Source organism: Apis laboriosa, unplaced genomic scaffold (assembly GCF_014066325.1).
Source record: "Apis laboriosa isolate Shangri-la unplaced genomic scaffold, ASM1406632v1 scaffold34_cov151, whole genome shotgun sequence".
Classification (NCBI taxonomy): Eukaryota; Metazoa; Arthropoda; class Insecta; order Hymenoptera; family Apidae; genus Apis; species Apis laboriosa.
In genome coordinates, this window is record NW_025222928.1 from 9,183,962 (window position 1) to 9,211,192 (window position 27,231).

At 26.5% G+C, this 27,231-nt stretch overlaps 1 protein-coding gene and 1 long non-coding RNA gene across 2 annotated transcripts; one reads left to right on the top strand and one right to left on the bottom strand.

The window, feature by feature from the left end:
* The first annotated feature begins 1,444 nt into the window (after window positions 1-1,444).
* On the top strand, window positions 1,445-26,781 carry LOC122714776 (synaptic vesicle membrane protein VAT-1 homolog-like). Its single transcript, XM_043936430.1, has 7 exons — window positions 1,445-2,355; window positions 18,775-18,904; window positions 20,139-20,354; window positions 22,980-23,128; window positions 23,361-23,520; window positions 23,899-24,331; window positions 24,485-26,781. Exons 1-7 carry the CDS (start codon window positions 2,054-2,056, stop codon window positions 24,508-24,510), a joined length of 1,416 nt encoding a protein of 471 aa, XP_043792365.1. The 5' UTR covers window positions 1,445-2,053; the 3' UTR covers window positions 24,511-26,781.
* On the bottom strand, window positions 15,904-21,674 carry LOC122714779. Its single transcript, XR_006346714.1, has 3 exons — window positions 21,263-21,674; window positions 16,505-16,746; window positions 15,904-16,163 (listed from the first exon to the last, which is right to left on the bottom strand). It is a non-coding gene; the product is annotated as an uncharacterized LOC122714779 (long non-coding RNA).
* Window positions 26,782-27,231: the final 450 nt, after the last annotated feature.

Sequence of the window (27,231 nt, forward strand, 5' to 3'; positions counted from 1 at the left end):
TGAAATATAATTATTTTAGAAAAACACTAAAATTCTTTAATTACGTAAAATTCTTTAATTATGTAAAAATTTGAAAAAGTTTGGTTATTAAAATTCTTCTTTAATTTCTTAATAAAAATGATATTTATTTTTATTTTGTTAAAAATAAAAAATCTGTCAAAGAAGATATAAAGAAAATAACATATATTCACATTTCGAATGGCGTATTCAAAGATAAAATATAAAGTAAGAAGTATACCTATATTTATGTATATTCAATGTAATGCATAGCATGCGTGGCGCAAGAATACAAGATAATTCGGGCGTCGTCTGCTGGCACTACTTTTCTATTTGCCAGTCAAAGAACAAAATTTCACATAAAATTGTATTCTACATTGAATTTTTTAACGCCGAACAAATTATTTCAATTTTATAAGAAATATAACTTTATATTTTTTAACATTTACTTCTATATTTACTAAATACAAATTTTTAAAATAATTTTATAACAATTTTTAATTTTCGAGCTTTTAATATTAATTTTGATAATATTATTAATAATTTATTTATATTTATAAAATAAATTAATATTTTTTTGTTACTTTCATGTAATAGTCAAATGTTTAATCGGTAATTCAAGAATACAAAGCTTGTTTCGTGAATAAATAAATAAATAAATAAATATATATATATATATTTATTTTTCATTCCATTCTTTTTCAACGATATAATTAATTATCGAAAAAAACCATTTTTTTTATGAATTCACGTTAATATATAAACATATTTTAAATTTTATATCTTTTTTGTCACACGAAATTAATTTATATCAATTCTTTTTGACATCTTCCTAATTCTTATAAGAAATATTCATTTAAACTATTAAAATAATTATTAAAATAATTTATATAATTCTATTTTTAATAATAAATATCAATCACCATAATTATATATATCAATCTCCATAAAACTTGAAATTTGAAATGAATTATATTCAATTTTATTAATTTTATCTTTAATTATTTTATATGTATTTTAGTTATTTTATTTGTATATATTTTATATTAATATTAAATATTAATATTACATGCAAAAAAATTATATAAAAAATGCATAATTTTACTATGAATATTATTGAAAAAAATATAATCAAAAAATATCATACAAAAAATATAATAGCTATTAAGCGAATAATCAAACATAATATATAACATTTGCTAATGTTTTCAATATTATAATTAATAAGAAAAAATAAATTTGATCTTATTTTTTTCTTTCTGCTTTTATGTAATCCTATATTATTATAATCTATGATTTCAATATTTTTGATAATATGTAATTCATGACATACAATTGATTATCAATATAATTATATCAAATTCTATTGAACAATATTTAGTTCAGATATAATATATAAAAAAAATTCATAAGATAAGATGAAATTTATTTATTTAATATGATGATTTACTGTCATCTAAAAATTATTTTCTAAAGAATGCCATATTCACTTTGTAAAATGTATTAAAAAGATGCATGATGAACATTAAATGGAATCGAAAATCGTAGTCGAAGATGCGTGGGTTAATGCAAATTTGTCAGAGAGGGGAACTACTTTTTAATCGCGAACACCAATATTCCACAACTCACGGCACCTGTCGTACTATACGCAATGTAGTTTAACGTACCTAGTAGCGGACGATGGGATGCCGAGCAGTATTCCAATTGGTCGGTCAAAAGGGGCGCGCGGTTGCTAAGCAACGGCAACACCGCGCGCGTCACCGGCCGGCGTAGCCGGCACCAAACGTTCCTGCCACTGTGGCGGAAAATTGCGCAGAACAACGTCGACTCTCATCGGGTGTAAACGTGCTGCGGTCTTTAAATACGCGATATAGATTCACCGAAGCTTTATTTCTTTTTTTACTCTTGTCTCCTTTCTCATTGTCGAATACAAAATCGAAAGAATCCTTTGTGGTATTCTATTTAAAAATTGCGCGCTTCTTGCAAAAAACGAATAAATATTTTATTGGAGCAATAGAGTTACATTTTATTAAAGTAAAGGAAATAAAAAAGAAAAATGGCAGAGGACAAAAACGAAACCAGCCCAAGTGCCGAGGGTGAAAAGCCACCACAGGAAGCGGCCCCATCGAAGCAAGAAAAAGAAGAGCCAAAAGAAAATAAAGAAGAAGAAAAGAAAGTCGAAGAGAATGGCGACGGTGATAAACCCAAGGAGAATGGCGAAGAGAAACCCACGCCAGAACCGAAGGATATGCGGGCTATAGTACTGAACGGTTTCGGCGGACTGAAAAGTGTCAAAGCTTTGAGGAAGCCTGAGCCCACCCTCTCCGAAGGAGAAGTTCTTATTCGAGTCAAAGCATGGTAAGTAACTTTACAATTTATATATATTTTCGTATAATCTATACATTTACTTACAATTCGAATACTTTAATAATTCGATTTGGATATAGGAGAAAGTAGGAAATAAATGTAAATTAAATATAAAGAATTCATTGATTAAATAATATGAGTGAATATTATAAATATTATTTTGCGAATGTTATTAAAGTTATACATTAAATCCTATTAAAATTTGAACGGATCAGATGAAAAGTAGAAGTTAATTAAGATTGATGTGACGTTAGCGAAATCAAGCGACATTTTGATAGCGTCTCTTATTCTGTTTGAATATAAAGCAGTTAAATGTCACTAACATTAAAAATATGGATAAAATAAAATAAAATATGTTTCTTAAACATGTATAAATTTCGATTTTATATCAATGATTGATCACTTGAAATAGTTTTGAATTCTATTCGAAACGATGTTTCGATAGTTCGTTATTGGAATGAAGGTGAATCACTGAGAAGAAAACAAAATAGAAAATATGGTGTCCAGATTCCGATCCAAGCGAAGAGACCGTTACAATACCACTGCATCTTTGAAATTAAGGCGTGGTATCTCCGAGATAATTAAAATTTGATTATTAAAATTTGTTGATAATTAAAATTTTATTATTACGATATAGAGCATGAATAATTTTTATAGATGTAAAAGAATTTTAATAAAAACATTTAATTCCGGTATATGTACATCAAAATATTTCTTAAAATTAAAATTCTACTTTACATATTCTTTTGTATAAGATATAATTTTATATATATAATACTATTAATTTCTGACAAAATTTATACTTTATTTTACTAATAGGTTTTTATATTATTATTTTTGTAAATAAATAATAACAAGTTTCTAATCAATTTAAAAAAAAATTAGAATAATATAAAAAGTTATCATTTTTTAAAAATATAATTTATGATAAAATTTTTTTTTTCAATTTTTTTTATATAAAATTAATTTTTTAAAAGTTCATTTTTTATAAATTCTTTTAAAGACGCAATAGAATGTAAAGAAAATTATTATTAATTTTTGTAAGAATATACTTTAATTGAATATTTCGATATTTTTATAGGATTGCAATATGAAAAATTATTTGTCATTACTGTTTGACAAAAAAGTATTATCCAGCATTCCTCAGAATGTTATGCAGTCTGCACGTTAAATAGCTAGCTACATTTATAGAATACATGCCTATGTGTTTAATATTAGTGTATACTTTTGTAGATATGCAAAACAAAGTTTGATAAGCCGTTTAATTGTATTCAACTTTATTGAATATGTAATTTTGTCTCGTCGAAATTTATTCATATAATATATAAGAATATATATATATATATATATACTATAAACTTCAATCATGTTGTTATATTAAATATTTTTATATTATATGTATATTATATTATATTATATGAAAATCAATTTAACATTATTATAATATATATATATATATATATATATATATATCATATATATTATTATATTGGAACTTTAGTACACTATGTTTAATAAATACGATCCATTAATGTAGATATGAAAAAAAGATTATTAGATGGCAAAGTATATACATTTAATGCAACGCATATTAGAGAATACTTTATTTTATGCATTACATTTATGTGTTATATGTATAACATATAATATTCATATTCATAGATGATATAAATGAATTACAAATCAATAAATTAAAAATTTAGAATTTTGAGTCATTGTAATATCAAATAATTTTTTCTATCAAATTTCACTTTCGTTTTTTCTATTTTTTTTTTTTTTTTTACTTGCTTGGATTTACATTATATTTGTATAGAAATTATACATGCTTAATTCACAACGATAAATCAATCTAAATGTCTTATTAATTCATATAAAAAATTAAAAAATTTCTTCGTATTTTTATAAGATTCTATCTGTTTTTCTTTAATTATATGAAATATTGATTTTGTATGCGAAGAACATTTTTAGAAAAATCATGAAATATTAATATTACTAATTTTTTTTTAGAGAATCTATCTGATGGTGGTGTTGAAAGTTATTGAGATGTAAAAAAAAGCATGTTCAATATGTTTCATAAATCTCTACTTGAAGATAACAATTTCTTTAAAACTTTTGTTAATAGTATTATTATTCTTATATAAGAATATTATTCTCATCTCATTCTTATCATCGTTAAAATTAGTTTCTACAAAACAATTTGTAATTCAATGTTTTTTTATTTGAAAGTTTACTGAAACTATTTTATTTTATTATATTTAAAACTATTCGATTTTATTACATACTTAGAAAAAAGTTAATTTTCCGTTTTATTTTTACAAATTTTTGACATATTTGATATAAACAATAAATGTATTATTAGTAATGCAAAAAAATATAAAATTTCTATATTTTGGTCATCAGGGATTTTGTTATATAAAAAATTACTAAACGTTAAATATTTTAAATCGAGAAGGTTAAGTTTCTATATATATATATATATATATATATCTCGAGTCTAGTCCAATGAGTGTTTTTTCTCTTTTCGAAATGATCATAACACATAATATAATAGGAAAAGATGGTGAGTTAAAAAGAGATAGAGAATATAAGGGGAGAATCGGATTCGCTAAAGGCGTGCGGACCTTTTCACGCGTGAGTCACGTTTCATAAAAGCGATTGGGATTGATGAGAAAATAGCCCCCATAGAAAGATATCACGCTGCCAATGCTGGGTCGAATGAATTTGTCTGCACGACTATAGACGTTCGTTACATGCTGCTGCTGGCACCCCTGTATGTATGCGCGACGTGCTTGGAGAAGAGTGGTTTCGTTTGAAATCGTTGGGAGAAAGATCCGGGGTACTCTCTTTCTAGATAATTCAATTGCTTTTAGAAAACGATTGACGATAAATATGATCGAAAGAATCTTTGATTATTCGATTAAGAAAATAGAATAGAACTTTGTTTTGGGGTATTATTTTTTCTTAAAAAAATCTTTTTTTTTTTTTTGTATTTTCTAATAATATTGGATTAGTAAAAATGAAATATAATCTAAGAAAAAGTCATCGTTTTGAATCTAGGAATATTTTGGTTTTAAAGTTATCTAATTTACTTTTATTTACTTAAAAAGAAATACTATAAAACAAAGTTTAATGAATAAATACATATTCTCTTATATGAAAATAAGATAAACTATATTTTTAAATATGAATTTAGAAAAAATAACTTTGTAAATATCTTATTTCATGATGTGTTTGTGTGTATGTGCGCGCGCGCATATACATATAAAGATTTTGCAATATTAAGAAAATTTTCTTTTTAATATTAAATAATTTAAATTCCTAATTAAAATAATAAAAAATTGATATGATGTTCTATTTAAAAAAAAAAATGAAAAGAGAATTTTTTAAATCTCATAAAATATTATTTCAAAAATTGATCCAGATTATTAATCTTTGTTAATTGTTTAAAAAACATTGTACATATCTGTACTAATTTTGGAAATTATACTCTTCAATTTATCTATATATATATATATATATATTATAAAAAATTACTAATTATTTTAAGTTGATTACTTGAAAGATATTTATATGTAAAATTTGTTTTATAATATTACAAATTATATATTTATAATATACAAATTATATCTCATTTTGTATTTATATATACATATTTTTTTTTAATTTTTAAAAATAAAATTTTGAAAATATATATTACACAAAAGACTATAAATTTATTGATATATATATTCTGAATATCAAGTACACAATCATCAATTGATTATGAATGGAATACAAGAAATAAAAAAGGAAACTGGATATAATATAATAAATTTGAAAATATAATTCGATTTCTCATTTTATTTTATTTTATTTTATTTTTAAAGATTACTTTTTATAGTAAATCTGATTCATAAGTGGTTTATGAGATACGGGAAGAGTAAAAACTAGACAGAGTACCCTTCTCGAATTTTTTTGGTTTATTTTTCTTTAGTTTCTCTTTTTGTTTCTTTTATTTTTATTAATTTTAATAAATTCTTAAGAAGAATTAATAAGAATTTCTAAAATTTGAATTTTCAGAAATTGATAAAATAATAAAAGAAACTTTGAACGATCATCTTCTTGATTACTTTTTTCTTTCAATTTTTTTTTTTCTATTAATTTCTCTAAGCTTTTCTATATTTCATTAAAAAATGGATCGTATATCAATCGAGCATATCACATTACACTTTATTATGTTAACGAAAATTTTTGTAAATTAAGTTGAAATACCGATAATATTAATTTTTTAAACTATATAGAATTTTAACGTTTTTATTTTTATATTTTGTTTGCTATCAAATTATTTTTTTTTTAAATATTTTGCATTTGATGATATTTAATATCTTTCATCAATTTAAAAGTAATACTAAATAATAATTAAATAACAAGAAAAAAAAAATAAATAAATAAATAATTAAATAAATAAATCCATTATTTATATATATAAGCGAAGTCATTTTTAATATATCCATCATTTTTCACAGCTCGTATCTATTTCTAGAATTAATATATTTTAATTTGAATATTTTTTCACACTTATAATTCTTATTTTTCCTCAAACTCTCTCAAACACGTTCACATAATAAGAAAGAAAAGAAAATGAAAAACAATAAATCATACATGTATATGTATATATAAAAAATATCTCAAAATATCTGTGCATTATGCACAAACTATAAATAATAAATTAAAGCGAGGAGAACAAACTCGTATCGTAATATAAAACTTTTTCTCGCTTTCATCCATGTTATTTTCCGGTTGAAAACCTTAACATGAAGAGGAGGTACATTTCATAAAGTGTGTAAGTGTGAAACATTGTCGGGCAGTGAATTAGTATAACGCGATAATTCATCCGCTTGCTTCTCTAAGATGCAATTTTCCACGGTGTGACCGTGCGTGCGCATACCGTGCTTCAACCAGGCTGTGTCACAAGTGAAGCGTATGATTCAGACAACGTGATCTCTGTGATTCTCGATCATGTTACGCATGCACTTATGGAAACCAATCGTTTGTAGTAATCATAATAAATATAATAGATAGTGATACTTTTTATTCGATTAATATTATTTTTTTTTCTTATGTTTTTTTAAAGAGATTCTGACACAAATTGAAAGTATTTGAAAATAGAGATTAGAATAAGCTTTGGCAAAGCGATGACTTTTTTTTATGAGATACGAGGTTTGTAATTGTGGGATCGAATTTGATGGAAATATTTCTCTCTCTCTCTCTCTCTCTCTCTCTCTCTCTCTCTCTCTCTCTCTCTCTCTCTCCCCAAAAGAAAAAGTGATTTCGAGAATCTATTATCTCGGAACGAATCCAATAGCGATTCACAAAGCTTTTTCGCGACGAACTTTAAACAATAGATTTATATACTGGGAAACTACACGCTTTAATCCGCTTATTGTAATCCATTTGTGAGAGCGGGCAAGCGCGATTTTAAATTGGACGCATAGGTTAGAAATCGATTTCTTTCGCAATTTATTGAAATCAGTGTTTAGTATGAATTTTAATTATACATTAAATTCGTTATAATCATTATTCTAACGATTTAATTGTTTTAATTGATAAATGATGATCTTTTTTCTATCATTTATAGTTATATAAGAGAAAGAAAGATTCTGAACAAAAATTTATCAATATAGAATGTACAACAAATGTAAAAATATTTCAAAAATATTTTTAAAAGGATCGAAATTATCTTGGGCTTTTACTTAAGTTTTTAAGAAATTTTTTTTCATTATATGACCGATTATTAAAATAAATTCAAAAATATATATAATGATAATTTTATTAATACAATATTAAATTTAACATACTGTGTATTTTAATAAAAATATATTTATAAAGATTTTCATGGATTATCGTATGTGTACGATTAATTATAATGATCTGAAATTATACATCAGAATAATTTTTTGTGCGAATAAATGACATTAAATATTTGTCGATCTAATATTTGAATATCAGTAGAGCAAACACTACTCGACCTTCCCAATTCCGGGTCTCCAACATATTTCTACGATAAAATTTCTTTGTTAATATTTTATAATTTGCACAAAAAATATGTGAGAAACATTAATGTTAATTGGAAAAACAATTTCTCCTTTCACTATACTTACGTAATATTATAAATTAAATATAATAGAAAAAAAAGAGGAATTAGAAATACACGTTTAATGATAAAAATACAACATGAAGTTTATTATATAGAATGATAAAAAGTTGAACTGTCTCGAAAAATCCTGATTTATAAATGTTTAAATATTTGAAAATTAAGATTATCAAATTAATTATCATTCTTTTTGAAGTTGTAATTATTTTTTGTATCAAATTTATAAATATTATGAAAGAAGAAACAAAATATAAAATTTGAAATAAACATAACTTTATCATCAAAAACTCTAAATCAATATTTGATACATATGAATATCAACGTTTGATAATAAAAATCAGTAATGCTTTACTGAATTTTAACAAAAATTATGCTCTATCATAAAATTCTTTTATAAAATAATGAAAGAAACTTAAGTTCTCAAAAATTAATCATTTCTATTCATATAATAGAAAATATAATTCATTTAGATTCGTTCATTTATGATGAAACAATGCTAGAAAGTTATATCAATATATTTATTCTCTTGTTAATACATTTACTTACTTAAGAACTCAATTTCGTTTATATATATAGATATATTTAATAGATATATTTAAAAGAATATAAGAATAATTCACTTCATGTTGCAAATAATACATAAAATAAAATGCAGATTGGATTATAAGATTATCAAAAGTGATCAATGATTTATTATCAAATATCCATTTTTTTGTGAAATTAGTACATATAACCTCGAATTCATTAAATTTTTGAAATCTGTTTTGGACATACAACATTCGTGCAATAATCCATCGATATATTCGGTATTTGTGCACCAAGTTTATCAAGCAACCTTTCAATGTGGTTAATGAAAGGCGCCATTATATCTGACTAGCCGAGTTCATCAAATTAACGAGGTCTTAATATCGGGGCTATGGGAAACTGAACGGATACCATTCAACATTCGATATACCGTAATCTCTTCTTTGTGCAAGCCTCATTTCCAACAGATTTTACTGACGATTTTTCTCCGTGGAACACAAGCATATCCTATAGATTTGATGCAAAAATAACTCCGTCCAACATCTGTTCGTTACATTTCTTCCTTTGCGGTAAAGCCGTTGATAACATTAACAACGTGATATATTAAACTATAAAGATTTTAAAATGATCTTACTTTTTCTTTTATAGTTAAATTTTTTTCATTTATTTATATACATATATATATATATATATATATATATATATTATACATATATTATATATAAAATTTTATTTTATTTAAAAAGTTAAAACTAATTTTAAATTCAACTACATTATATAAGTATATTATTATTAATATAACTTTTATGGATAGTGACAATTTGAGGTGATTCACCTCACAAACGTATATTGTACACGTGTGGTGCACGCACCGATGGATCCATGGGATGTTCGTATTGATCGAACCACACCCGTATTTTCTACACCTCCTCTCATATACAATACGCGCGCGCGCGCGCGCATTCACATATAGCATGCATGCGCACAAAATTCGTAGAGTACTATGAATATCCTTCTTTTATAATAAAAATTAATCTTTGTCTTTTAAACTGAATTTTGAAATTTATTATATTCTTCTGTAGTTAAACATTGCTTTTTTTATGATATATTTATGAATAATTTTTATGAATAATTTTCAAATATTTTATTATTTGATTTTTACCTAAACTTAAAAATTACAAATAAATAAAAAATAAATATTGGCAATCAGTTGCTTTGATTTTTATTATTGCAAAATATTTATATAATTATTAATCAAAATTGAATTATCATAGAATTAACAGAACGTGTAAATATTATTAAAAATTCTTTACTTATATTATATATATATATATAATTCTTTACTTATTATATTAAAATTAACCCAAAAATAATTACAATTTTATTTATTTGTAAAAAGAAAAATTATAGGTTTTTTCTTTTATTTGAAAAATAGATATTAATCAGTGATATGATTGATAAAATAGTTGAATAATATTCAAGCTTCTTAAAGGTTAAGGATCATGATGAAAATGCGACTAATAAAATTGTTTGCGATTGAACAGAAATGACCTTCTGTTGACATTCCGCTACACATATACATACATATACAAATATTGCCACTCATGACTCATAAAAAACAATAACAGCTCGCATTTTGACCCGCAGCTGTTCTTGAGGTGCGTACTTATCAAGAAATATATATGTTCGTGAAAATGTTCGTAAATATTTTATAATCACTTGATAATTATCGCATTTCACAACAAACTCACAAACTGTTTTCGAAATCTATAAAAATATTTAATATATAATTAATTTTTTATTAAAATATTTAAAGTATTTAATAATTTTGTTAATTTTTGACTTGAATATTTTCCACGTTCATGATTACAGAAAAGTAACTGTCCCGTATAATTAGATGCAGTGTAGCATGGTCATGGATGATTTACTTGATGGTATATGATTTTAGATTTTCGCTTTCACTTTTCTTTTGCTCGTAATCTTCCATTGCTAATGGACTCATTCGTTGTTTAAGCCGAACGCATATCATTTCAATATAATTTATTATTTATACTATCTTATGATAGCACGTCAGCACGTCAGCACGTATATTTCCACATTGAATAGATATTTCTTATAATACTTATTAACACATGTTATCGTATTAACAATACAAATCTACTTATAATTAAATTATTGAAATAATAGTATAATAGTAATAATAGTAATAAGTAATATATTTAATATATTGAAGTTTATATTGAATTATAATATGCTATCGTATTAAAGAAAAAAGAATTAGGTTAGAAAAAAAATAAATATACTTTTATAGTGAATTAATGGAACCAAATCATTTTTCATTTATCATTCGACTATTCTAATCAATTGATCTATTCATGCGATATTCATGGGTCTATTCATTCTATGCGACAAATTTTTTTTTCTTTCACTCTAATATTTGAAAATGACTATCATTTATAATAGGCTTAATTAATCTTAAATGATATGAAAACCGGAAATTCAAAGTAATCTTGAAAGATAAATATTGGTATTCGAAAGTGAATATTACATTTGAAAGCTATATCAAGAAACGGAAGTAACTTATCGATTTACTGTATTGGAATTCACGTTTGTTTGTCAATCAACTACTCTAAACTACTTAGATTTCATTCTCAAAAAGATAATTATCACTTATGGGTTAATGAAATTGATATAATCTAATGATATTGTTGTTTCATATAATAAAATAGAGATAATAAAGATATAAAGTAATGAAATTGAATATGTAAAATATGTAAATACTTACAATACATTGTTAAAAAGAAATTCAAGACAAAAAAAACATATAAATATGTATATTCTATTTCATCTTCACGTTATATTATGATATAGTAGAAATAACGTATCCAAATTTTTTTCCAGAGGATCTGTGCAATGCATAATAAATAGTAAGTAAGTACTTGGCAGTTGCTTTTATAAATAATGGAGAAGGAAACAGAGGGGAATAAAATTTTCGTTTCCTGTGTCCTTTAAAAGTGGAAACACATTTGGCGTTAGTTTGAAAGATCTATTTTTAGTATCCAAAGTGTGTCTGGAAGAAAATTAACTTTTTCCCCTCCTTTGGTCTGACACATTATGTATGCCAGCAATGATACCATGTTGTGAAGTTTAATGTAAATGCTAGTAAGGCGTACAAAGAAAAAAATAATCATATGAACATTTTCATTGTAAATAGAACTAATCTATTTAAAAAGAATAAAGAAATTGATAATTACATAAGAAGTTATGAAAATGAGAATTGATAAATATTTCTTTAATGCAATATTTTCAATTTTTGTCTCCCAACAAATTCTAAGAATATCACAAAGTGATTTTGGGAGAATTTTTAAACAACAGTTATTTTTATTTGTAATTATTTATATAGAAAATTGTATAATGAACATTTTCAATATTTATTTCTTTGAATATATATAGTATATATAATAATCAAAATGACTTATATATCACTAATATATAGAATATACATGTATAATATACATATCTTCAGTTTTCTCATACGGATCAATTTGTCATCTATTTTTATCACGGTTTTAATAAATTCCCCTCAGAAATGTGGTACAAGTTATCTTGAGTTTTAGCATTCGTAGAGGTCAATGCCTGACTCATAGAAAAAGGTAGGGAAACCACCCACTGTATGCATTTGGTTCAATCGTGACTCATATATATATATATATGTGTGTGTGTGTATAAACACATATATGTGTAACAAAGTCGATAAAAAGTAACAAAGAGTTTCTATATCGGTATTCTCGTTTGAAAACAATTGATAATGACGAGGTCATCTGTCATGTAAAATATAATAATTTTATATATTACTTGTTTATATATTTTTTCTACGCTGTTTTCTCTGCCTCATATTTTTTCCAATATGATGACCTTTGCGAAACTGTAATATCTCTTAGCTAATTAAGTTTCAAAAATTTTTTTTTCATTTGTGATAAAATTCTTGAAACTATATAATTAAATATGACATATGAATAGAAAATATATGAATTGTATATTCATATTATTTCATATTATATTATTCTTTGTATATATTTCATATTGAAAATAATATACAAGAATTTTCTAGGATTAATAATTCTGCAATATTTGATGTCAATCTCTTCTAGATTTCTATATATATACTATACTGTACTATACTATATATATATCTATAGTAAGCATTTCGTAGCAATTTAATCAATCAATACGTTTGTTAAGAATAGTGTCTTGATTTGTGTTCAGCGCAATACGAAAACAGAATCACAATTGTAAAGCAACTCGTAAACAAATTGTTAAACGTTCCCTATGTCATAAAGACGTTTGATATAACGTTTTACTTGGTTAGCTTGCCGTAGCTAGTTTTCCAACTTATATGCGCGTGTTTCACTCTTGAAATACGACCCTTTGTATTAACAATTGTACTACTTATGCGATGCCGTGCAAATCCCATTAAGTCTGTCGCACGCCACGCGACTAGTAATATCTTATTCTAGATCAAATAGCGTGTTATTGAAAATTTACCAAGTTAAAATTTCATTCTGCGGTTAGAACATTAAATTTAATTCTATGAATTTTTTCTTCTTTTTTTATATTGATAAAATCAATATATTAAAATATATTTTGAATTATGATTACTTATTATGATCTTATAATCGCAACTATGAATTTTTTTTTTAATAAAATTTTTTTATTTAAAAATTTTTTTATTTAATCAACATAAGACAATACATTTCTATGTAGAAATATATTAATTATTATTTCGATAATGATAACATCTTTTTTCTTCTGAAGATAAATGATAATCATTGGAAAAAAATTAAATAAAGGGAAAAAATACATAAAATTGATTCAAGTACAATGTTTTTATTAATCACGATGAAAATTGATGTGCAATATCTATTTAATTTAAACAGTTATAAGAATCAGCAAACGTTATAACTGAGCTGCACTTTGATCACAGGTTGAGTGAATGATATATATTGTATTATCATTATATATATATATATATATATATATATATATATATATATATATCGAGTCACAAGTTGTGCGTGCGATTTCACTTGAAGGTATAATTTCGCAGGCGCCTCGATGTCTTCTCTGTCAATCGATCGAACGTTCGCAGGTAGCTATCCGACTGCCATCTATCACGTAACAACACGTAATAGCAATTGAACGATATAACGGAGCAACACTGTTCTTCCTAACGATAGTCTATTAAGTTTTTCTTTTATGTTCTTGTACACATGATCGTCAATGTCATGTGGCTCATGTTAATGTATGAGCCTCATCACCACATATTAATTCTTTTATTCTCTTCGTTGTACTCATATATTCTCTTTTTTTGTATTCGATTCTTTACGTATACATACTTCCTTCCGATCAACGCGTTCTCTATTGTAAAGTTTTATAGAAAGATAATATCATTTTTTTCAAATTAATCACGTTAGGTTGTCATTTTTTTTAAAGAATTCACAATTAAAAGAAAATTTTTAATATTATTCAAAATTATTTAATTGAATTACTTAATAATTATAAATATTTATGTTGTTCCATAGTAATACTATTGCTTTTTAAATTACAAAAATTTTACAAATTATTTAAATATATATTTAAATAAATATAAAAGTTAAGTTTTTGACATATTTGAATTATAAAAGCAACGTATTTTTTTTGTTCTTTAATTTTTTTATTTGTTCGTTATTTCTTCTTTCTTTCTTTCTTTTTTTTTTCTTCATCTTTCTCACATTCTCGATTCTTTTCGCTTTTTTGATCACTAAAAAGACCCAAGGTCTATCTCTCTCCCTATTTGCTAGCTGTCTTCTTTCATTCGTGCACATGGTGTGCGTGACCCTGGGGTGCGTTGTTGCATGTCGCCATCCACGATGGTCGCCGTTTCTCCTCCCGTACAATTGGTCGGTGCCCCAAGAATGGAGAAAATTATTCCCTCCAATTCCATGTAATTTAAAGGAATTAAGCGATCGCGAACCGTGCCCCACGTAGTCCCATAACTCGTACAACCTTTTCCCTTTATCCTTTGCTGAGAATTTGTTTTATTCTAAGATCGAAATAAATTCTATTCAACAGTTCTTCATTCTTAACAATAGCATTTCACGTGTGAGAAATTAACAGAAGATTTAAAAATCAAGTTTTATAAATGATCGAATAACGAAATTTTAAAATTTAACTTATGATTATTTGTGAACTTATGAGATATATTTTATTAATTATAAAAATAAAAGTTCAACGAACAAGAATATCTTCAATTAAAGAATTAGTTAAAATATATATATATAGATGTGTTTTTTTTTTTTTCATTATCCAGTAACTAGATTTCGAATTTTTGCTTGTTTGATGTTCCCATTTGATTTTAACGTTAAATTCAAGCTTCGTTTCAATTCCGGTATGCATTTTATGTTACGTTATGCCCCAAAAATTCCGTGCCATTATAAAACGAAAGAAGAATAACTAATTCTAATTACGAAATCCAGAGAAGAAATCATATTACAAAATGTTGCAACTCTCACAAAATTGTTTCGCGAGTATAACTTTCTAGCGCAGTTATTTTAAAATAAATATAAACGAGTATTTGTTTCGTTTTTTTTTTTTTTTTTTTTTTTTTTTTTTTTTTTTTTTTTTTTTTTTTTTTTTTTTACCATTATCTCTTTCCTTTTGTAAAGGGATAAAGGGAAAAGATTGGATCGATAGGAATGACCGATTATTCGATATCTTTATTATCAGTAAATTCGATTATCTGAAATTTCTATTTATTTTCTTAACATTTAATAACATTTTAACATTAATAATTTAACATTAATAACATTTAATAACATTTTCATAATTTTTTGATATTATATATCAAATGATATATGTAATAATAATTATTTAATAATAAAACTTTATTACGTTTCTATAATATATGTTTTATATTAAAAGTAATGTAACGATTTCTCGACAATTTTTTATCGACATTGCGTGACATTTCTCGATTTAAGTGTAATGATTCATTGTACTGGTTATTCTCAGAAAATTATATGACACATACAAATTATCGATAAAGTTTTATGATACATCTGAGAAAATGTCTCACCACATCTCTGAAATAATCTAAAGTAATCTGAAAAAAAATAATTTTTTTCAAACGATTTGCATAAAGAATAATCTTCCATAGCAAACATATTTATTTTATATTTCATTCAAAAAAATATAATAAAAAATTCTACGATTTTATTTTACTCATATGATAAAAATAAAAAATTATAAATTATAATAATAATATTAATAAATAAATAAAAATTATGTGTTTGATATCTTATACATATTTATTGATATTATAAAATAAATTGATTATAATTGATATTATAAAATAAAAACAAAGGCCATAAGAGATAAAAGAGACATTAAATATATATATATATATATAATAAGGTACATTAAATAAATATACTATTCGCATACTTCAAATTCCTCTATCCTTCTATCCTTTATGTAGAGAACTGAGTAATCCCCTACTGATAGGAGAGACAATTACATTATCCCATTTCCGTTCGAGACAACTGTACAGCAGGCTTCTAGGCACTTCTCATCTCTTTCTTTCTGTATATGCCTTCTCTAATCTCTTTCTCCGAGTTACTAAGTGCCATTTCTAATTTTGGCTTTTTGCGAGGCCAAGGACAGCTGCGTTTGTCAGGTCAGTCTACCTGAAAGTTGTAATCATAACCTATTATTAATATAGAATATTAATCTAAATAAAGAAAAAGAAACTTTTTTCAAAATGTTTTCTACTTGAATTATAATTTCGATAATCATATCGTTTAAAAATAAATTATAAAAAAATCATAAAAAAATTTTTTGCCATATTAAAATATATATTTCAAAAGAAGAAGATTGATATTGAGATCGAGCATATACTTGTAAAGAGTAAAAATAAATAAATCTATTTCAAGAGATCAAATTTTTCCAGTTCCAGATGTTCAACAAATAGCATCCTATAAATGAATATTGCGCGTAAATACATGTGTATGAGACGAAATGTTCTGTATATGTGCACATCATTAGGTCTCAGCTACGTGGGCATTAAAGCAACAGATGATACGACGAACATTATTTTTGTATTATGAGATAGATAAAGTTGAGGCTGTAAAAAATTCATGCTTGCTGAAAATAATACATATAATACAAAATAATAAATATATTTGTAGCATTTCTTCTCATTTTCTCCTTTCTCTCTTTGTTCTAATATTTTTGATAAATTTCCAAAAATTAAATTATTTTCTCGTTATTTCTACAACTTCAGTTTGAATAAACAACGCAATTTTTCAAACTTAATTGAAGTTTGAATTTGCATTCGATCTCTATTTCGAAGAAAATTAACTTAAAAGAATCATTATTTTCTTTATAAACTTGATAGAAACTCGAAAGCGCACTTTCCAAAGATCAAATAAATAAATAGATTTAGATCAAAGTAAAATAGTTTCACGTTACACGAATTCAAGCTTCTTAAAATTGAAACCTATTTGTCCAATGTTATTAACGCAGTTTAGTTAGTATTTTAGAAAAGGCTGAAATAGAATATTTTGAATGTGTATGTAGTTTGATGCAACTGTTGTGCGTGCGTTTCGTTTTTTGTACAAATACACGTGTGCAGTTAGATCGAAGTTTCTGCCAACCCTATACGAGCGACAAGCAAAAGGGTAGATCGAGGCGCCACAACGCCTAGACCGACGACGCCTGGCGTCGCACGCAATGCACGACTGGTGGTCTCTCTCTCGCGACAAACACGTCGGGAACCGTGAAACAACGTCGGTACATGCTTTATCAGAATCTTCTACGGCATCGACACTGCCTTCGTTCATATGGCTTCCTAGAAAAACGGCGCGAATACTACCCACGAATATTTTATCTACATCGATTACCATTTTTCCACTATTATGTGAGAAATGAACAGGCGTATACGCGTACTATATATGTATGTACTCGCACGTATATATTTACTACATATGTAATGCAATGAACATTCGAATTTGATATTATATAATTTTTAATTATTAAATTTATAGAATATGATAAAATACAGTATTTTTTAATAATATAATTATTTTTAATTTAACATTTGAAATCTCATAAATTGCATTAAAAGTCACGTATACCAGATAACTTTCGTTCGTAATTAGCGTTATCACTACTAAATTAACCGAGTTAAAAATAACGCAGTTATCAAGCCGCAAAAATTAACTGTTATAATATAATTGTTTGCAATTTTATAAAACATATAAAACATAAAGTTGTAATATAATGATAAGATTAGATTGGATTTCTTCCAAAATCATCAAGATAATAAAATTTATACGAAATTGACAAAAATCTATATTAAAAAAAATTTTATATCAATACATGATAAATTTAATCTGTTTATATTACATTTGTTATAGCAATAGTATATTGCATAATATTAAAAAATAATAACATACGTAACCAATCTATTATCGATTGTATTCACGGTTCGTGCATGTACAGTAGATTGGTTTTAATTGAGATGATTTATTTGTCCGACAAAACTTCATTTTATAAATAAAGTGATGGAATATTTTTGTTTTATATATACATATATATATATAATTGTCAAATTTGTTTTTTTTTTAAATTTATATTGCAAATTATTTAATTGCGTAATTTTTTTATTGCATATATGTTTCCTTTTTTTAACAATAATTTTTATATTTTTACAGTGGACTAAATTTCCAAGATTTGATGGCGAGGCAGGGTGCTATTGATTCCCCACCAAAAACTCCTTTCATTATGGGATCCGAGTGCGCAGGTGATATCGAGCAAGTTGGCGAGGGCGTGGAGAACTTTAAAGTAAGTGAACCAAGTGAACTTCTTCAAAATTATGATACATTTATATTGTCTCCAAGTTGTTTTAACAATAAAGAAATTTTAATAATATAGTTCTCTAATATATGCTCGATATTCCGAAATAATTTTTACAAACGTTTTCTTTACGTGCCATCTGTTTCCTATTATTCGTCTAATTTTTATAAATTCTTTTTTCAGTTATTTTTTTTACGTGTTTCATTTATTTAATTATTTTTCAATATATTTTTAGATTTTTTTCATAAAGAATAAATTTAAATTTAATTATACTTTTTATTAAATGTTAATATATTAATAATTTTCTTAAGAAATTTCTCTCTCTCATTCTTTTTTTTCCTTTCTTTCTCTCATTTTTTTAAGTCGTCATAAGAAAAAACCATCAAAGGAAAAGATCTGTAAACCGCCCGTCTCCATCATCAAGCAAAGGAAAAAAAAAAAAAAGATTGTTCTACTCTTAGACAGAAAATATCCTGCGGCGTAACAGCATATCCAAAGGAAGATCCGTTCTCGAAATAGTGTACACTCTTTCCGCGTTCAACCCGTCGTCCTTGAATTTTTCACCCATTAATTCTTCCGTAAGGGTGGAGTTCCACGATTCCACTTTCTCGGCTTCGTGAATCGGTATACATCACAGGAGAACAGCTTCTTTTTTTTCCTTTCTTCCCTTCTCTTTTTCTCCGTTTCTCATATCTTGGGGTGGTCTATTTTTAGGACTGGCACAACTCCTCGAGGTCATGCGAGGGGGATACCATGTTTAAGACTTTAGGGTGTTTCAAATGTACGTGTAAATGACCGACGCTAGCGCGTGTATAGCGTGCACAGCAAGTATGCGTGGAAATGAGAAACTTTTCGAGATGGAATATTTGAGCTTGCAGCGTCTCTCCTAACCCAGACCTTTCCTTCCCCTCCTTTCCTTGCTTGCTTCCTCGAGTTCTTGGCATTGTTGCATTTATATATGGAGATATCTCTCTCTCTCTCTCTCTCTCTCTCACTCACTCACTCATTCATTTACTTACTCCTTTATAGGATAATCTGCTTCGTCGCAGTGGTTCTCATCTAAACGTTATCGATCGAGTTGTTGGAAAGAGGAGATCGATTTATAAAACTTTGTAAAGGCAAAAGAAAGAAAAAATATATGAAAAAAGTAAATGAAAAGGAAAGAGCAGTAACAAAGTTGATGCATAATAAACATTTAACATTTTTGGTTGCTTATTTTCAGGTGGGCGATCGAGTGGTCGCGCTTCCTGATCACAAGGCGTGGGCAGAGCTTGTCGCTGTACCGGCCACGTCCGTTTTCGCGCTACCAGCCGGAATGAGCTACCTCGATGCAGCGGCGATCACGATGAACTATACTGTTGCTTACATTCTGTTGTTCGAACTGGCTAATTTAACGCCCGGAAAGAATCTGTTACTCCACAGCGCCGGCGGGGGTGTGGTAAGTATTCTTCTGATGTTGCGATAAAAAAGAATCATAAATTATTCAAAGTGGAAAATATTATTTCGAGAAAGACGCCGTGTATCCACCGAAGGAAGTAAGTAAAATAAAAGAAAATTAAAGAAGAATTAAAGAAAAGGAAAGTGATAAAATTAGGCTTTAGAAAATATAAGATAATCGAATTGAGGATTGAACTATTGAGATTAAGTTATATATTCGTTGAATGATTAGATATTGTTTGTTAATTGGCGCAGTCAATTTGTAAGTATTTTTCTGCCTCGTTTATGATTTATTATGGTAATTTAAATATGAGAAGAAATAAAACTTTAATCGAGTACAGAATTATCCCTTGAAACTTAGATATCCGTATAGGATTCTCCACTAGAAAATAAAATTTGTCGATTAAAGATATAAAAATGTTTTATGTCTTTTTATTATGAAAAAATGCTGTCAATGTTGTTGACAAACGAGACATCTTTTTCTGATATTACTTTTATTGAAACGTAAATTTTATAAAATCTTATAAAATAACATCCGTTCCCTAAAATAAAAATTCATTAGCCATTTTTCACCATAATTTTTCGAAAGAAAATTGCATCGTGAAACAGCGAAATGCAACTATAATTCAAGAAAAGAGACAAAAGAAGAGAGAAAGAAGAGATCGCGACAACGTGGTGCAAGGTTACTGCCCCTTTTGCGAAGTCGGCTCGAGTCACATCACAACGCTTTCTCTCTCAATGTCGTCGAAGGAGAAGGCGGGAGCCAGTCGACTACGTCGGGATCAATACGGCTCAACAGGTTACACTCGAAGCTAACTACATCGCCTCGCAACTTTCCCCCACTTCTCTGAGCCTCACCTCTTCCACTCCCCACTCATCCCCTCTCCCCACTCATCCCCTCTCCCGTACCTCCATCCCACTCAGCCGCTGGTTTGTACACGTCGCGTAGCATCGTTGGAAGTTGAGACGACGAAATCTACGGGGGATGCTGCTACCGCCGCTGGTGCACAAAACGACGGGGGTGTGAGGGTTGCTTGGCAACCCTTCGTTCTCTCATCGACCACCGTGACGGGCCGCGCCCGTCTGAGACCATACCACCGCCATCACTACTACCACCACCACTATTTTCCACTACCATCATAGTATCGCGTTAGCACGTGTTGTACATTGCTCTTAAGCCCTGTTCGCATTAACCAATAGTGTAGCTAGTTTGGTTGGTAATTGTAAAATTTATTCAGATTGGATATTGAGAATTTTTATCGAAATATAAAGTTAACTACAATGAAAATTTATACGACATTACAAAGAAATTTTTTTTCAATTTTTTTTTATTTTATACGGAAAATAGAACGAATGGAAACAAAGTAGGAATTTATTAAAATTTAAACTTACAAGTATATGCTTAGTAATTTATTTAAATATATTATGATTGAAAAAGAATTTAGATAATAGAAATCATATAGAAAACTGAAATGAATACTTGATTTGAAAAAATTTCATTTCTTGATCAGTTTCAATTTTTTCTGTTCTATAAAAAAAGAAAAGAATTATAAATTTTCTATTCAATCAAATTAACTTAGTTACAGTATAAAAAAAAAGGAAATATATTAAGACATTTTTATGATCAAATTAGCCAAATTCATGAAATTAATTAATTAAATTTAATTAAATAAGTTATTAAATTTTAAACAGAAGTTATCATACGTATTTAAAAATATCGAGAATCAAAATTTCTCTTAACAAAATAAATAAATGAAATATGTTATTATAAATTATTAATAATACATATAATGGAAAAGTTAAGAATGGTTTTCAATCGATTAACAATGTGTTATGACGTACAATTTAGAGCGGCTTTTTAACATTCTAGCCCTCGTCCACGCTCTTCCTTTTTTTGCTACTTTTTTACTTCGATCTTTTTTCGTTTTCTTAAATTCTTGTTACTCTTCCCTTCAAGCTTGTCGCTCTGTCTTTATCCCTCTTCTTAGTTACTCAAGGCTCAGGGATTGGTCAACGTTATTGGGTATCGAATTCTCGACAACGGACAGAGTGGCGAGCCAGAGAGAAAAGAAAAGAGAGAGCTCTCTCGATTCTCGGAAATAATGAATGCTGCTTCTGTTGAGAAAATCTCCAAGATCTCCGCTTCAATTTTTTTCTTTTCCTATCTCGTGTCCTGTTCTGACTGTTCTTTCGCGATCGTGCGATGAAAAGACTTCAGAACATGCTTTTTCCATCTTTAGCCTGCATAATAGGATTACGAATTTGATGAACATGATAGGGACAGGCTAGTACTAAAAATAATTTAACTATGATTCTTGGCGATTTCTATTGAATTTGAAAGATAGAAATTGTTATATATCTTATGCAAAAATATTCTCCTACAATAGAATATTAAAAAAAAATTCATTTGAAGATATTATTAGAAGGTGGAAAGCGTCTTATTAAAACTTTTTAACAGATTGAATCATACAAAAGATTTTGATCAACATTCTAATGAATTAATAAGGTATTCGAAAGTATGTTTGAAAGTTAATTTTATCATCTAGTTTTTACGTATTTATTTTTAAATTATTTTTAATATATTCTATTTATTAATGTACATCTAATCAATTAATTTTTTTTTTAGGGTCAGGCAGTCGTTCAATTGGCCAAAACTGTGAAGGATGTAACCATTTTTGGAGTGTGCAGCAAATCGAAGCACGAAGCACTGAAAGCAACTGGCACCATTGATCACATCTTGGAACGAGGCGCGGACTATAGTAACGAAGTCAGAAAGTGTGTAACGAATTTCACAAATTATATATTTTTATGTAATTCATATTGTTGCCAAATTTCCACAAAAATTCACGTACATTCTTAAAATTATTGGTCTTATTTCATTAGTTCATACAAATGCAGTTTTTCTACATATGTTTATATATTGATTATTATTGAAACAATAATATGTTTTATACATATACGTATATATTATAAAATTCATATATCTCATTTCTCTTTTTTTCCACAGGATCTCACCAGAGGGTGTGGATATCGTTTTGGATTGCCTTTGTGGTGAAGAATGCAACAAAGGATATGCTTTGCTAAAACCTATGGGAAAATATATTCTTTATGGATCTAGTAATGTTGTCACTGGCGAAACTAAGAGCTTTTTCTCGGCAGCACGATCAGTATGTTATCAAAATAATCTAACATACTTTCATTTAACTTTTTTTCTTTAAATGATTATATTTTTTTTTTCTTTTTTTGTATACAAAAAGATAATTTTTTCTTATAATAAGCTGTAATAACTAGATTTTATATTATGTTAAAAATTGTTAATTTAATTAAACTTAACATGGGAAATACAAATTAAAAAAATTAATTAACGTTTCTTCTTGAATGTAAAAGTTTATTATATTATTAATGTACTTAATTCATCATCGTCATATCATTTTGAAAATTATATTTAAATCGCTTAATCAATATAAAATTGACAATATAATTTAACAATATTTTATAAAGCACTTGTATACATAATTAATATTGATATATTTATTGTATTATAGTGGTGGCAAGTGGACAAAGTATCTCCCATTAAACTGTTCGACGAGAATAAAACCTTGTCTGGGTTGAATTTGCGTCACTTGATGTATCAGCATGGAAGTCATGCATTTGTGAGACGAGCAGTGGAACGGGTATTCGCTTTATGGAACGAGGGTAAAATAAAGCCTGTGGTGGACTCGACATGGGCTTTGGAAGACGTTCCGGAAGCTATGCAGAAGATGCATGACCGTAAAAACATCGGTAAAATTGTATTGGATCCGAGTCTCGAGCCAAAACCGAAGCCAGCAACTCCTGCTAAAGGAAAGACGAAGGATAAGAAGGCGGCTAGCCAAGAAAGTCAAGAGAAAAAAGCTTCAAGCGTCGAATCTGAGGAAGGAGAGAAGAAGAAAGAACCAGAATTGACAAATGGAACTTCCGAAGACAAATCCGATAGCGGTAAATAAAAATAGAAAATTCTTCAGCTTACATTGATGTTTCTGGAAAAAATTTCTGTTACGCGCTCAAGTTATTACTTGATTAAATATTTCAATTATCTATTAAATATTTTATATTATATCCTCCTAACCGAATCTCTTTTTTTGCTTTCAGATTCGAAAGAAAAAGAATCGAGTTGAATTAACGGCGCTAATTAATTCTAATATACGTATATAATAAAAATACATATATATTAAAAAGAATGTAAAACCGTGAAGATCAAGAATTTTGCAGATAAGTAACTCTATTATTTCTCATTATACAGAGATCTACATTTATTGCGCTACACAACACTTGATTATTATGTACTAATGTCCGCAAATTATCGTGTAGATAACGAATTAATTTGGAAAACGAAAACAAAAACATGAAACAGCAAGACATGAACAAAAATTAAGAATTTCAAAATATTTAGCTCAATTTGACCAAAAAGAGAAGAAAAAGACTCGTTTTTCTAAAATTTATTTGCATGCCTCTCTCCTTCCGTCTGTTTGCGCTGAAAGAATTCTTTGATGGAATTCATGAATGAAAGGGTGGATGTGAGAATATACGTAAAGATTCATGTGTGAAGATGTTCGTGTGCGAACCAGAAGGAAGTATAAAAGAAAAAAAAAAAAAAAAAAAACAACAACCAAATATAAAAAACAATATCTTGACGTGGTCCACAGTAGTTTGCAGAATATAAAAATTATTATTTTTATTTTTTCACACTGACCAAACATACGATTCATTTTCATATATGATAGAATAAATGGCAAAGATTCTTTGGACGATCTTTAATAATTTTTTGATTTCTTTTTTTATATTATATTTCGTACTTATAAAAAGTATCAAGAAAAACGATAAAAATGAAAATAAATAAATAAAGATTGTCCAATGATTCTATATTGGCCAGCAGATTGCTACTTTTATCTATTTGCATCGAGTACTATTACTGCTGCGAGATAAGTATATAGATAAGTGTATATATATACACATATGTATATGCAATGACATTTTACACGATATAATAGTACCATTTATTGTAATTTAATAGAATACGATGGCAGCGATAATCTCATCAGCTTTACAGAGAAGGGAAGAAAAAATTACATTAGATAGAATCCTGTATCTCAAAAGGCTGAAAAAAAAAACAAATGACTGTGTTATTTTTTTATGTATAACTTTTTTTTATCAAGAATATTTTTTTCATTATTGATGATTATATATAGCTTAAATATTTTTAACAATAACCTAAACAACACAGTCAAAAAATAAGCCTATACACTCTATGTATCAGGATTCGCTGTATTATTTTAAATGATAATTTTTTTCAATACAACAGAAAGTACTGAATCACCTAACTGCCCAGACAAAAAAAAAAAAAAGAAAAATATGAAAAATGGAAAAAGAAAAAAATAACGCTGATCATGATTATTCGTGAACAATTTATGAAGATAAAAGATTAATAACTTTTGCAACGATTCTAACTTTACCAACGATGTACTATTTTTTTATAATAGTTTTATTTGAATTTTTAGATGATCTGAAATGTTAGAATTATTTTAAAAAAAAAGATAATATATCAATTGACTTTTCAAGTATTGAAATTTTTTGTTTTAATTATATCTATTTATATAAAATGATATTTAAAAAAAAATTTTTAATTTTGTCTTAAAATCGACAATCTCTTTTATTTTTTAATGACTATCTTTTTAATTGTGATTAGCGAAATAGATGATGCAAAAATATTTGATTTTTTCCATTGCGTGAATTTTCAGAAAAAAAATAAAACATCAGTATATTTTAAATAACAGAATTTGTAATAAATCGAACTTTTCTCAATATTTATAATTTAATATAAGAGATATACACTAGAATTATCTGTTAAATTAAAGAAAAATGAATTTTTGAATAGATAATGATCGTGATTTGAGTAAGAAAATTTTTTTAGTAATGTCTTGAAATAATGTTTGATATTTTATCTAGAAGGAAAAAAAGATATGAAAAAACAAATGAAAGAAATGAAATTAAAAAAGAAAGGCTTGAAAGAAAGCAAGGTGCAGAATGAAATGCATATCTCTCCAAAACAGTTGGAACAATTTTTACGTAGTTCGATTCTGTTAGAATTTGATACTAGCTCTGTATATCAATATATCTATATTCGATAAAAAAAGATCACTATTAACGAAAAAAATTACAGACGAGGGAGAGCTATATATATTATATATATAAATATAAATAAATGAATAAATGATTAAGTAGATAAAATAAGTCGATTCATTCTTCGAGTCGTTATATCGGCACGAAGAAGTGTAAGAATTTAATAAGAATTATAATTATATTATTATTATTATTAATTATTATTATTATTATAATTTTATTATTATTATTATTATTATTATTATTAATTTTTTAATATTATTTTTATTTTAATTCTTATTCTTTTTTTTTTATTATTATTCCTATTATTTTTCTTTTCCTTATATTTGCTCTTATTCTTATTCTTACTCTTATTTTTAGTTTTAATCTTATTCTTACTATTTATTCTTTATTCTCTTTACTCTTTATATTTTTTTATTCTTACTCTTACTCTTACTCTTACTCTTTCTTACTTTTACTTTTACTTTTATTTTTTATTTTACTCTTACTTCTCCTCCTACTCTTACTCTTTTTTACTTTTACTTTTATTCTTTCTCTTATTCCTCCTCTTACTCTTATTCTTATTCTTGCTTTTACTTGTACTCTTGCATTTACTTTTACTCATGGTCTTACTTTTGCTCTTACTTTTACTCTTATTCTTACGTTTACTCTTTTACTCTTTCACTCTTTCATTCTTTTACTCTTTTACTCTTTTACTTTTTTACTCTTACTTTTACTCT